Source organism: Berghia stephanieae, chromosome 3 (assembly GCF_034508935.2).
Source record: "Berghia stephanieae isolate SIO BIC M18660-M18661 chromosome 3, UCSD_Bste_1.3, whole genome shotgun sequence".
NCBI lineage: Eukaryota > Metazoa > Mollusca > Gastropoda > Nudibranchia > Aeolidiidae > Berghia > Berghia stephanieae.
Window position 1 is genome coordinate 47,360,005 of NC_088362.1, and position 14,589 is coordinate 47,374,593.

Below are 14,589 nucleotides of genomic sequence, written 5' to 3' on the forward strand. Positions count from 1 at the left end.
GAATCATTTCTGGCTCATATTCTTCTCCTTTTCGTTTTTTTTTCTTGGGGTTTTTTTAGAGTTTCACAACACTTATGACACATTTAAATCATATTAATATTAGCGCCAGTAAAAAAAAAAAAAAAAAAAAAAAAAGAATAGAATAGTCAGGAAAGTCTATAAATACAATTAAAAGCACCCAATAAAAAAGAAAGACAAAGGGTTCTGGTTCAAAAAGATAACAGTAGATTCCAAGAGCATGCTCTCAATAAACTTGTTTTCACATCACCTAAATGTCTCATTCACGTTCTCACTAAGAAGAAATGTTTACAAAATATACTCAAAACAAAATATATAACTGTACACAATGGATAGATATTTCACAAATTTTATTTAAATATCATTTCCCAAGACTAATTCTATACATTTGACTGTTTCCCCTTCAGCAAAGGACTCCAGCAAGGGCCATGACAAAACCAAGTGATCTCATCCTAGTCAAAGACAGAAAGCAATCTGGAGAAGGAAATATAGGAAGATAGAAGACATAGCAACAGTGACCTACATACCCGCTCACTCAGGGGGGTTAAATGTGGTGCGGCTATGTGGTCTTGTGGTATGACACTTGCTTTCGGATCGGAAGGTCCTGGGTTCGAGCCTCGTGCTCGACGCATAGTTGAGTCCTTGGAAAAGGCTCTTTACTCACATTCTCTCACCATACTCAGGTGTAAAATGAGTACCTGGCCGTTAACAGCGCTGTCTTTGTCCGAAAAATTGTAATATCGCCTAACAGGCGTCATGTCCCGTCCTACATGTTAATTGTTGCTGTTGACCAGGGACCCCTTGTAAAGCACTTTGAGCACATTTAGTGGATATTGCGCTATATAAAGTTCAATTTAAAATTTAAATTTAAATTCAATTTAAATGACCCAACCCAATTTCTTTTTTAGAAGGCACCCAGCCCAACCTCTCCTTTTTCAGAGGCAGTAAGCAGCAAAATATTTGCCTCCATTGAATAATTAAGAGGGTTTATTGTAACTAAAATGCTATAGTGTATTAGTAATAAATCCTCGAAATCAATAATGAAGGCTGAAAACGTATAATGACCACTTCATGGAACGTGTTTTACTAGTAATATGTAACCAATCTGAATCAAATTTTCTCTTAAGAAATTCACTTCCCTTGTAAAGTGAACCTTACAATTAAAAAAAAAAACCAACAGCTTTTTAAAAAATACCTGCCTTGATAGATGTATGTCGTAAAGGGTTTTGAGCATGTTTAGTGGATATCACGCTATACAAAAACTAAATTTTTTAAAGGGTTTTTTTGTTTATTCATTCACATGAGCTTATGGTAATTTATAAGCCAAGATGAAATACAAGTCTAGTTTTAAAGATATTGAAAGAGTTTTGGTACCTTGGCAAAGGGTACACGATAAATAAAATCATTAGTATCATCATTGATCTAGTTGTTTTCGAGGTCAAAATATCAGCATTGACACGACTATAGACATAATGACATCACAAGCCCAATTGTTGTTCTTTTTGCCAGCCAGAGAGACGAAAATTCTTAATACTTTTCATCCAAGTGACTACTATAAGACGTTATCAGTACAAATATGTTTGTGTGATAATTACAAATTACATTTGACGAAAAATATATACTATCTATTGGTACACAAACAGACATACCTTTAATCTCAGGTCTGTACAGAACTGAATTTCTGTTATGCTCTAATCGACTCTTCTTCGCACACTCAACAAACCCAAACTGCTCGAAAGGTATGACAGTGTCCTGATCACCTCCCTTGAATTTCCCTTTCATGGCCAACACAAGAACATCTGACACAAATGGGATTGTTTGGACATCTCTCGTCACTCCTATTTGTGATAACAAAACACAGAAAAGATTGTATATCAATAAGTAGAATAAACAATTATGACGTGGTTAAAACAGCTTAAATTGAAAAATATATTTTGATCCAAAACAGTGACTCAAAAAAATGTGAGAAAAAAATCTGGGGGTGTTATTCAACTAGTTAAGCCCTTCATAGCCTCATCAATGGCACCAAGCAAACAGTTCTATAACAGACCATCAAATTGTATAAAGGTGTAGTCTGTGATGAGTGCAGCAAATCATATTACATCCCTATCTTTTTTTGCCTATCATTTCCTTTGTGATGTAAGCATACATTAATATTCCATTAATGCACGATCATCAGTCATCAATTGTGCTTAATGATCTGCACAAAAAGTGATGATGTAATTACAGAGAGAGAAAGAGGGAGAGAGAGAGAGAGAGAGAGAGAGAGAGAGAGAGAGAGAGAGAGAGAGAGAGAGAGAGAGAGAGAGAGAGAGAGAGAGAGAGAGAGAGAGAGAGAGAGAGAGAGAGAGAGAGAGAGAGAGAGAGAAAGATTTAAAGCGAATGTATATTAAAAAAAATCAATACTCATTTAAAATAATCCAGGGGGAAAAGCAGAACGTAAAAAAACACTCAGGATGTTGTTCTGGATGGCAAAGAGGACAAGTATTTTCTTCTTTAATTCATACTGTGCGGCTATGTGGTCTAGTGATATGACCCTCACTTTCAGATCAGAAGGTCCTGGGTTTGAGTCTCGCTCAAGTTGAGTCATTGGCTCTTTACTCACATTCTCTCACCGCACTCAGGTGTAAAATGAGTAATTGGCCGTTGACTGCCTGTCTCTGTCAGAAAAAAAATTGTAATATCGCCTAACAAGCATCATGTCTTGTTCTACAAGTTATGTGTTGCTGTTGGTCAGGGACCCTTTGTAAAGCACTTTGAGCACGTTTAGTGGATATTGCACAACATAAAAGCTCAAGTCTTTTCTTTTTAAATGACCCCAAAAAATGACATTTTCTCTGAATGATGAAAGAGACTTAGCAGGTATTGAAAGTCACCTACTCATATATTCATAAGTGCCAAAGGATAGTGAATTTGTATCATTTTCAATTATGTTTCAAAAAACACAGCAGAACTTTTATAAGCCTTTATAAACATTGTTTTGTTGAGAGTGATGAAAAGGTGAAAATGGACAGGTTTCCGATGGGAACAGTACAGACCATGAGCATTTCAGGCACAAACCCTTTACCAGCAAAACAATAACAAAGGAATTCTGAAAGCAAATATAACAACATTTCAACTAATAAAATATTTTATAAGTTTTCAATGTTCCTTTCTTTGTAGTTTTGCGGACTAAGGGTTTGTTCACAAAACGTCCATTGTGCGGCTATGTGGTATGACACTCGCTTTCGGATCAGAGGTCCTGGGCCTCGCTTGGCACATAGTTGAGTCCTGGGAAAAGGCTCTTCACTCACATTCTCTCACTGTACTCAGGTGTACCTGGCCATTAACAGTGTAGTCTCTGTCCGAAAAAAATTGCAATATCGCCTAATAGGCGTCATATAACGTCCTCCATGTTAAGTGTTGCTGCTGACCAGGGACCCCTTATGACGCACTTTGAGCATGTTTAGTGGATATAATTGCACTATATAAAAGCTCAATTATTTTTTTATTTGTCTGTACTGTTCCCATCCAAAGCCTTTCCAGTTTCACTTTTTCATTAGTATTTGTTGGTTGTATAATCTACCTTCAACCTCCATGGTGATCAGCCCCAATTTTTCATCGCCTGCGCTTAAAGATTGGGGCTTTGACTTGATGAAGGCTGGCAAGAATTGAGGGTAGTTGTTCCAATTAGAAGACAACTATTAGGGGAAATAAATGGCAGATTAGTGTAAGCATGGCTTGAAATTTAAAAAGTAATAAACAAAAATGAATATAACAGCTTCAAAAAAGAACAAAATACCAAACACAGAACGTTTCCGGCTCAAAACCCTACTTCAGCCAACATTAAAACCAACAAAAACATAAATACATTACTAAAAAACCATATCCACAGCTTCTAGCAGCTTAGTGTTACTTTGACTTGAAATTTAACAAGGCTATGAAAGTAATTAAGTTGTGTGTAAAATACAAATGTTTATCAGGAAATTGTTTAAGAAATAATTCTTTGGAAATCAAACTTTATTTCATCAAGCAGGAAAATGTTCTTTCCTGTTTACATAACTGGAATTTGACTTGGTTCTTCTTGAGGCTTTAATTTGACCACTAGATGGGGGTCAAAGATCTAACGTTTAAAAAGATGAGTTCCGCTTTGGGAAAAAGTACATATACTAGATTTACCATAATGGCACTCTTTTGCCAAACTTAAAAGTGTCGTCAACGAATGTCAAAATGATCACACTTTCAACAGCGTATATCCTCTTTAAAAATTAATTTCAAATATTTCAAAAATGTTTGTTAATGAAAAAAGTATGATTTTATGATAATCACTTATAAAATCAAAAAAAATTTTTTTTAACATTTTCATTTTTTGTTACTTTTCAGATATATTGGCTATTTTCTCAGTTCAGCCAGATGTATTTTCCAGACCAAATTGCTGCGCTCCATCACATATGTTTTCATCACAAGTATGAATGATATATATAGTGTATTAGTATCAAAAATTTGCATACGATTTCCTTTCAGCTTCCTGTTCATTCTAACCAATTCATCCAATATCAGCAACTTTTTAACTTTTAATAACTTGGGATGGCAACATTCACTTTTACTTTTATTTACAATTTGGTACTTACCTCTATGGTCAATGTTAAAGGCTAACTTGCTTTTTGGCTTTAAAAAAAATTAAAATGAACAACCGTTTATCAAGTTCTAACTTTGAAATGAGGCATTTTCCAAGTGCAATTGCTTACTATACAGTGATCTTTTAAAAAACAAAAGTCAAAAACATTGCTTGCACTGAATGCTGCAATCTTCAGCTGTCGTCAAACACAATCATGATTGTCAAATTGTGGATCAAGGGTTCTGTTTAAATAGAGCAGACAGATAGCAATACGATTACCTAAAATAACCTATCATGAGAAAAAAAGAAAGCACAGAGTTACAGATGGCTCAAATATCTCTTTAACCCCCCCCCCCCCCCCCCCCCCCCTAAAAAATAAAAATAAATAAAACAGTAACAATAAAGGATGTTTCAGCCTTTGGTCTTCGTCAAATAGTAACAAATGTTACCTAAACTTACCATTGCCCAGACTTCGAGTAGAAAGAGCTTGTATGTGATTTCTTGATAGTCTCTGACATCATCATATGACATCCTCAACATGTTAAACGTCTGGCCTGGTTCTATTATTGGGGGTGGGTGGCCCTTTACTTTTTCTGAGGGAAAGAATATAAAGATAAATATTTTCTTAAAATAATATACAAACAATGCATTTTAAAATGTTCGTTTCTATGGTCTTTCAAATTTTAAAATAAACAGCTGAGAATTCAGAAATGATGTGAGAATATGATTTGAATGATATAAAACAGTGAAGTGTCAAATTTATGAAGAAGGAACTAGGGATTGCTCCATTGGGGCAAAGGGCAAAGAGCCAAGGTCAAGTATCAACAGAAATTTGGTAGGGTCACTTTTACTCTTACCAGATCCGAGGTGAGGATGCTGGTGAATGAATAAAATAACCTTGAGATTTTGTATAGTGCAATATACACTAAACGTGCTCAAAGTGTTTTACAAGGGGTCCCTAGCCAACATCAACACGTAACATGGTCCATTTCACACTATTGAAACTGGGACAGACTCCAGCTCGATTGGCCTAATGGTTCTGAAGGTTAACTTTATTTTTTAATTTATCACCAATTCAATTTGCTGACGAAACATAAATGTAAGCCACAATATTATTTTGGTAAGAAAAATAATATGAATATTCAAATTATATTAATATTAATATTAATGGGGGCCATCTGTTACCCAAAAGTATGTAGTGAGGGACATATGAATGCACTGACAAGAGAGAGAGAGAGAGAGAGAGAGAGAGAGAGAGAGACAGAGAGAGACAGAGAGAGAGAGACAGAGAGAGAGAGCGAGAGAGAGAGACAGAGAGAGAGAGCGAGAAAAGAGAGAGAAAGAAAGAGAGGAGAGAGAAAGAAAGAGAGAGAGAGAGAGAGAGAGAGAGAGAGAGAGAGAGACAGAGAGAGAGAGAGAGACAGAGAGAGAGAGAGAGACAGAGAGAGAGAGAGAGAGACAGAGAGAGAGAGAGAGACAGAGAGAGAGAGAGACAGAGAGAGAGAGAGAGACAGAGAGAGAGAGAGAGACAGAGAGAGAGAGAGAAAGAGAGAGAGAGAGAGAGAAAGAGAGAGAGAGAGAGAGAGAGGGATGAATCTTCTGAAATCAGTATTTTTGGTTTTGATTTTGTTTTGTCCCCTACAGAAAATAAGAGTTGCAGAACTGGGAACAGTGATATAATGGGCAATGTATCCAAAGTGGTTTCAACAACTAATGTCAATGGAGTCAGGAAGTTTTGAAAAATATTTTTCAATGATTCTTACCTTGCTCAATTATCCAAGATGTGTTCCACTTCAGCACTGCCTGAATATATTGATTTTGAGTACGAAAAGGCTCCTTGCATATTTTCTTGGTGGTTGAGTCAAAGTGCATCAACGGAGGTTTAGATTTAACTTTCTCAATAAAATTTACTGTATTTTTGGTCTCGTCAAAATGAACTCCTAATGAGCTCATCCTGGGTTGTTTTCCAGTCTTTAGAATTCCCCTCAAAGCTTGTTTAGGTTTCCGTATCATGATTCCATAGGCCTTTGAGGCTAACAAAGTTGGTTTTGTTGAAGATGATGTAGTAAATTGAGCTTTTGAAGAGGAATTAAAATCTGATGTTTCCACAAGAGTACCAGCAGTTGTGGAAATATGCTCCGTTGTTGGATTCAAGACAGTCAATACTGACTTACCAACTGGCGTTTTTATTGATGAGGTGGATGACGGGTCTTTTGTTTCAAAACTAGCACGTCTGGTTTTAAGAGATGTAGTGGTAGATGGGCTTGAGGTCCCACCTGGTGGCAGTGGAATAATACCAGCAGTTGTGGAAATATGCTCCGTTGTTGGATTCAAAACAGTCAATACTGACATACCAACCGGCGGTTTTATTGATGAGGTGGATGACGGGTCTTTTGTTTCAAAACTAGCACGTCTGGTAGGAAGAGATGTGGTGGTAGATGGGCTTGAGGTCCCACCTAGTGGCAGTGGATTTTTCTGACTAATTTGATTAGACAAAGATGATGTTATGATGGATGGATTGGTGGAAATACATGGCGTATTTATTGATAGGCTGGTAGGAATTTGTGTTGCCTGAGAGCTATGAGCACCAATGGAAGGTGTAAATACAGATTGACTAGTAACCCTTTTCACACTTGTCTGGACAGACAACGAAGACTGAAGGAGAGAAGTAGAAGGACGTGTGGTGGAAACTGGAATTTTTATATTAGATTGGAAAGGTAGTGCTACAGGAGGGACCCATGTTGAATGGTGCTTGGAGGATGCTGAATGACTAGTAGCTGCTGGTTGGGAGTTTGATGGTGATGGTGTTGATAATGATAATGATGATGATGATGATGATGATTGGACTGGAGAAATTGATAATGTGATAGATAGCCCTGTGGTTGGTGATCGTATTGACAATGAATTTGGAACAGATGATATTGCATGAGTGCAGACTGGAATCAGACTGTCATTAGAATTTGAATTATCTTGAGAAAGGTATATAGATTTAGAGAGAGTCACTATTTTATGTGTGCTTGTATTATCATCTTCATGACTTATTTCCTGATTGGTCATTGAGGTTAAGGGATTTGAGGGCAAACTGGTGGAAGTGGAGTTCTTGTCTTTATTGGAGTCATCTTTGTGAAGATCAATAGATTTGGACAGGGATGGTAATCTTTTTACAATTGGTTTTTCTCCTCCTTGATTATAACCCTCCTGATTTACACTAGGCAATTTTTGGCTTTGTTGAATTGCCGCTTGTGATCGCATTACCAAAACAGGCGATGAGAGTGAGGATGTGGACAAAGACCATACGGATGTTGTCAATGTTTTCAATGATTTTGCTTTTTCTGTCACTAATGACGGTGATAATGATGTTGTTGTTATAACATTTAATAATGATGATGAAAGTGACGATGATGTTGATGATGTTGTTGATGGTGTTTTCTGCAAAGAAAAATTCGAAGTCACATCTGGTAGATTTTTTGCTCTTTTCACGACTAGTGAATTTTTATTGAGGATGGGGAGACCTTGTTCCATCATTTCTTGAGTACTAGGCATTTCCACATCAGAGAGATCAGGTTGTTTCTGCTGTTTGTCCTTTCCATCAGATTGTCTCGGTGCAGCTTCAACCATCATTCTCCTCTCTATAGCCTTTTTTTTAGCTATTGCAATACCGGAAGTTAGAGACTCTTCAACATTCTTATTTGAATTTTTCCGCTTTCTAATTTTTGAGGGTTCTTTTAATCTCACATCCTTTGTGGAATGACCATGAGGTTTTATCTGGCTTGGAAGTGCAAACTTTTCAACTACACTGGATTTAGCTGATGACATCCATTTAGGTGGAATAACTTTAGTATTTTTATTTGCTTCTGATCTTTTCAGTGGAGGAGATTCACTTGAAATTGTTCCATCATCTGACCTTGCAGAAACTCTTTTCCTGCTATCTTTGTTTCTGTTTTTATCATTTTCTTTTCGCTTCTTGTCAAGAGTAGTATCTATCTGATCAATTTCTTTCTCAGTACCAAAACCTTTGCCATGACAGTCAATAGTGGTGTGGGAACTGTCAGACAAAAAATGACTAAAAATGTTTCTTTGACTCTTCGGACAAGTCAATGGTGATGTCTCCATATCAACTTCATGTTCCTTTCCAGAAAGCCTTCTTGATTCAGGCACTTTAGGCTTCAATGATCTTTCATTTTTTGAAGATTGCAACGTTAATTTATCATCCCTCTTTCGACCCTCAGAATGTGTGCTGCTGGGTTCTAATAATTTATCAAACAATCCTTTTGTTACAGTGGGTAATTTCGAAACATTCCATGATTTCCCTGATGGCACAAGAAAGTTTTCTCTAGACCTTGGAGCGATGGTTGGATCATTTTGAGTTGACATCATATATTCAACAATATTGTTTTCACTCACATCAGCATCTTCACTAATCTTTGATACCAACCTGGATTGTGTTTTCTGAGAGACATTTTGAGGAGAGGCATTACTTGCATTTGATTTCTCTGTTGTTGAACATGTGTCATTATCAGTAACTTCTTTATTATTCTCACCAATAACTTCACTGGTTTTTGTCACTGTATCAGATTGAAGTGAATCATCATTCTCTCTAAGTAATTCCTCCTCATCAGAGAACTCCTCACCACACCAAAAAGTGCCTGTGGTATCTTTCAGCAATTCTTCCTCATTTTCAAAAAGTTCAGGGGAAGTGCGATCAATCTCTAATGTAGGCAAACCATATGGATCCTCAGGACTAGAGTGTGAACGAATATCTGGCTCAAGGTCATTCTGTGTGGCAACAGCATATGGATCCACTTCATCTGTTTCCATTGAACTGTCTATATCAACTAGTGTATCCATCAAGTATGCATCTGTATTGTCTGCATCCTCTGCATCACTCTTGGTGGATGGAGATTTCACTTCTTTGGCAATTTTGGATCCATCGCTTTTAACATCCAATACAGTTTCATCCATTTGTGTATCAATCATGTATAATTCGTAATCAGACTCTGTCCCACCTTCCTCAACTGTATCCTTTTCTTCCTTTACAACCTGGGTTGCCATCATATAGATATCTGAATTATTGTTCGAGTTATCACTTTCACATTTAACAATTTGTTTAACAGATTTTAATTCAAACACATCAATATCTGATTCAAAATTGCAGACTGGTTCTAAACCATTATCTACATCATTCAGATGTTCTAAACTGGTGTCGAAGTCATTTGGATCAACTGTCGATGGTGACGAGACTGGACTGCCTCCAACTTCTTTGACTTCATCATTACTCTCTTCATCAGAACTTATCACTAAGTAATCAATCTGTGTCTGTGCAAGATAAACATCGTCGTCATCATCATCAGCAAATATAGGTTCTTCTTTTCCCTTGTATATCTGTGTTGGCAGGGAGTAAACATCAGTTGAGCCAATATCTTCTCTTCTATCTCTAGCATTAGAAGAGTCCCCAACATTAAGACCTGCTGTAGTTGATGCATCTGAAGACGGGAGATCTTTGTCTTTATTTACATATTCACCATGAAGATCTGTCGGATCTTTTTTTATATTTCCAATTTTATTCGAAGATTTAGACCGCCTTTTGTCAGTACTGCGTTTGACTTTGTCATTTAAAGACTTTTCTGGGCAGAGAATGTGTTTAAAGTCTTCAAGTGTAGGTTGGCGAAATATATTTAGTTTAACTGTGTAACACTTATTCCCTGCAGAATCTAGTACAAAGTCTTCATCATCATCATCATCATCATCATCATCATCATCACCATCATCATCAATGTTATCTTCATTATCACTATCATTACCATCATCCTCAGAGATCTTGTTTTCAAATGCATTCGGTTTAATATTGTCATCCCCATTATCATGTTGAACCTTACCACCTGTTCCATCTTCCAATAAATAATTTTGCCCACTCACTTTAATCTTGGCTTCTCTCAATTCTTTGCTAGTGGATTTATCATCCCAAAATAGCTTATTTTCCTGATTCATTCGCATTTCCTCTTCAGACAGTTCTTCCTCTTTCACAATTACCTCCTCAGTCTCATTTGATCTGTCAATAGCTGATTGTGTCATGAACAACTCTTCATCTTCAGAATCAAATACTGCCACAATATCGTTCTCTAGTGAGTAAAAACTAAGGGCAGGATTTGATTTCGACAACTGAGCATCCAGTTTTGGTATGGACTCTTCCTGTTTCAATTTATCCATTTTAGGAGGAGTAACATCAGAGATATATTGTGACAACTGGGGTAGCGATGTGTCTGAGGATAGATCTTGTTTAATGACTACAGACATATGTGGAGATAATTCTGGCATGGAAGTATCAGTCGTGGAGGAAATATCTACCGTCAGGAAAGGTTGAGATTTTTGACAAACTTCATCATTCACCTGATAACTGATTGTATCTTTTCTTTTCAAATCACTAGTTACGAGCTTTGCTAGAATTGGATAATCTTTTTCATCAGGGTTTTTGCTGCCCTCTGATGCAATGGGGGCACCACCGACTTGGATAGCACTTTGAATATGTTTACCAGGTTCAACAATAACATCAGGACAATACTCCTCAGTATCTGCATCAAAAATATTGTATTCAATAGTCATACCAATATCCATTAAACACGATTTCTTTGACTTGATAAGCTCTGGAGGTGTTTCAGGTATAAAAAATTCAGTATCTTCATCTTTTGCGAATAAGTCTTCATCAGACACATTTCGATTACTATTCTTTTTGTTAGCATTGTGTGTAATATTTTGTGAGCGAGATGTGGATCTCTTCAAATTGACACTGGGGTCCTCTAAGTCAGATGAAGATGGAGATTTTTCAGTGGTTGGGACTGCAGCAGTTTTCAGTGACAACAACGGTTTTTTGGGCATATTTTTCTTTTTATTGATAGTTTCTTTACCTCTAGATTGCTCCTGGGTACATTTGATGAAGGACTGACTAAAATTAAAATCTGAATCACTGTCAACTATTAGGACAGACTCTTGGCTTGGCCTATTTCTGGCATTTTCTTTTCTTATTCTATCAAATATTTTCTTTCTTTTTTTTATAGGAGACGAATGCCGTGGGCCTGATTTGATTAAAGAATCATTGGTTGGTGCCAAATATGAATCTATATCACATGTTTTCTCCCCATCTTCCATTTTCAACATCAAATCATCCTCGGATAATGTTTCATTAATAATGCTGTTGTCTGTTTGTGAGACTGTTGTCATTTTCTTCAAAATAATACTGGGGTCTTCCAAATCGGAGGAGTCATTACTTGATTCACTTTGATCAAAAATACTTTTAGATTTCCTTGACAATTTCTTTATTTTTGACCTCTTCTCTTTTACCTCTTTTCTAGTGTGTAGAGACAAATCCAACTTTTCACTTTCCTTCTTTGTCTCCTTATCCTTAGTGCTTGTATTAGAAAAGAGGGCCTTTGAAATACTGAGTTTTGAAGGTTTGCTTCTATGGCCCTTAGCATTTTGCACCGGATCCTTCTGTCTGTTTGTAATTGGTGAAACACGTGAAGATTTATTTTGCGTTGATTTTGAAAGAGATGGTTTGGCTTTTGTTTTAGTTTGATGTCCAACTCGTGACACACGATGTCTACCGTTTTCTTTTCTTTTTCCATCGGGAACGCCTACAAAATAAGACAAAGGAGAAAAACAAAAATAAACCACAGATAACAATGAAGAACTCTCTCTCTCTCTCTCTCTCTCTCTCTCTCTATATATATATATATATATATATATATATATATATATATATATATATATATATATATATATATATATATATATATAAATATATTAGCTAATATATGTTTGCTTAACAGAGTTGTTATCTTTAACAGGTGACAGTCCATGAATTAGATACACTATTGACGGCTGATTTTTTTTAAAAAGTGTTACTCCTCACCTTAAACCAACTAATTGTAGACATGAACGATGGTGCATTAAAGACTTATTTTATTACTCCTCATCTTAAACAACTAATTGTAGACATGAACAGTGGTGCATTAAAGACTTATTTTATTACTCCTCACCTAAACCAACTATATATAGACACATCAGTATGTGTCCTTGAAGTTATTTAATATTCAGATTTATTTTAAATAAAATCAATGTATTTTACTAATAATTATGGCTTTAATGTTTAAAACAGTTATGTTAATGTGTTTTAAAATGGTATTGCTGCTATAGGTGCTCCCCTCTCCATTATTTCATGTCTAAAGATGCTTGTTAAACTGCTTTCATTACTCCATTGTTCTGCTACAATTTCAAATGGCTCTCTTAAAAGTGACGTTTTTGTAGGAAATAAAAACAAAAACAAACAAAAAACTTGGCAGGTACAATTGGAAGGAAATATTGTTATTCCAATTCCAATTCATGATATTTGTGTTTCTCATTTTAAAATATGCATTTCACATCAATGCCATGAGATACAGATTCTTGTTCCTGCTTTCTCTTTGCAGATTTACGATGATGATTTTTGTGTTAAAAAAGTGTCCATTCTACACAGAAAGGTTTTGAAATCGGTGTGTAAACATCATGGGGGGGGGGGGGTGAATCTTAATGATCAGGCTGCTTTAAAGGCTTGAAAACATAAAATAAACAAACTTTAAAATTGCAGTATATCAAACATGCAAAGTCATAAACCTCTTTCAGATATTTCTTTTTTATTTTAAATTATGCCTTTGTCTGAGGTAAATTTGTACACCAGAGACTGTTGATTGGCCATTTTAACCAATGAAAATTGCTGCAGACAATTGCAATGTTCATTGTTTTCAAATTAAAGAAGTCTTATAATTTTTTGATAATTGCTAATTTAATATTTAACTAAGGTAACTCATTTTTCAAAGAAAAAGACAAAGAGTCAAAGAGTGATAATCTTAATGAAGCGAACTTAGTTATCCCAAACATATGGTCAAAGTAGTCCCTTAGAGCCAGAATTTATTCAAGGTTCTTTAGATTAAACGAATGGTAACAATAGTTTGCTACTCCTAAGAATAAAATGCTAGTTCATAGCAAAGAACTTTGACCAAATGAATCAAACCCAGTTACCCAATTAGGTGGACAGGGAGGTAAGAAAAAATATCGACTGTACCAGAGATTGATATCAGTTCCTTTTCTGTGAGACAAGTGCTCTACCTACTGAGCTCTTGGAATACCCACCAAATGTGCGGTTAGGTTTAACGTTATTTAATCCTAATATCAAGGCACAAAAAAGTCAAAAAAGTCACCCACAATTGTATGTTTATAATCATTTTAAAAACACATACTGTTTAGGTAAAAAGAGAGTATTTACACTGATCATATTTTGCCGAAAAGCATTCCTTTTGAAGGAAAACAAAACACTTCAAATTATCATTACCTAGAATCGGCGACAATACCACCACACAATCCTGATTGCTGAGTAAGCCTTGAGAAGCCAAGATGATCAGGTCATCCCCATAGTCATCTGAGTCTGAGTGGAAGCCAGACATCTGAAAATTAGAGTTAAGAAAGTGAGAAGTATCATGTTAAAAAAGTGTTGATGGCCAAGATGTACAGAACATTGTGGCATCTAGAAATGATACCCACATTGTTTGATCAGGGGTATTAAGCATTAATACACTTATGCTTGTAGCATTTAAATAAAACACAATCTAACCCTCATAAATTGAACAATACATTTGAATGGTTCCCCCTAAGCTGGAACCCCAGCCAGGTTTAGGGCAAAATATGTAAACTCATTTCGTTTCAAGGGTAAAATACAACATAAAGGGAGAAAACATGTAATAAATAGGGAGATAGACACCAGAGCAGATGGCCTCCCCGTCCCTTCATGGAAGAGACAAAAGACCAGGCCCTAACCAGCACATTGCTATTTCAGCAAAGTGAGTGGACCAGTCATTTATGTTGATAATAACAGAAAATGAAGTGAGTAGAAAAGTGCCAGATGACAATAGAGAATAAAAATTTCGCTGTATATTGCTATTTGTACC

At 36.0% G+C, this 14,589-nt stretch overlaps 1 protein-coding gene across 1 annotated transcript in view; it reads right to left on the bottom strand.

The window, feature by feature from the left end:
- The window catches only part of LOC144967876 (uncharacterized), a 41,983-nt gene that overhangs the window by 16,020 nt on the left and 11,374 nt on the right, over positions 1–14,589 (bottom strand). Inside the window, exons 2-6 of the mRNA XM_078905613.1 lie at positions 13,977–14,088; positions 6,379–12,243; positions 5,075–5,208; positions 3,584–3,698; positions 1,668–1,856 (exon numbers count right to left, since the gene is read on the bottom strand). Of these exons, the coding sequence (XP_078761739.1) occupies positions 1,668–1,856; positions 3,584–3,698; positions 5,075–5,208; positions 6,379–12,243; positions 13,977–14,088 (6,415 nt within the window). The remainder of the gene's footprint in view (positions 1–1,667; positions 1,857–3,583; positions 3,699–5,074; positions 5,209–6,378; positions 12,244–13,976; positions 14,089–14,589) is intronic.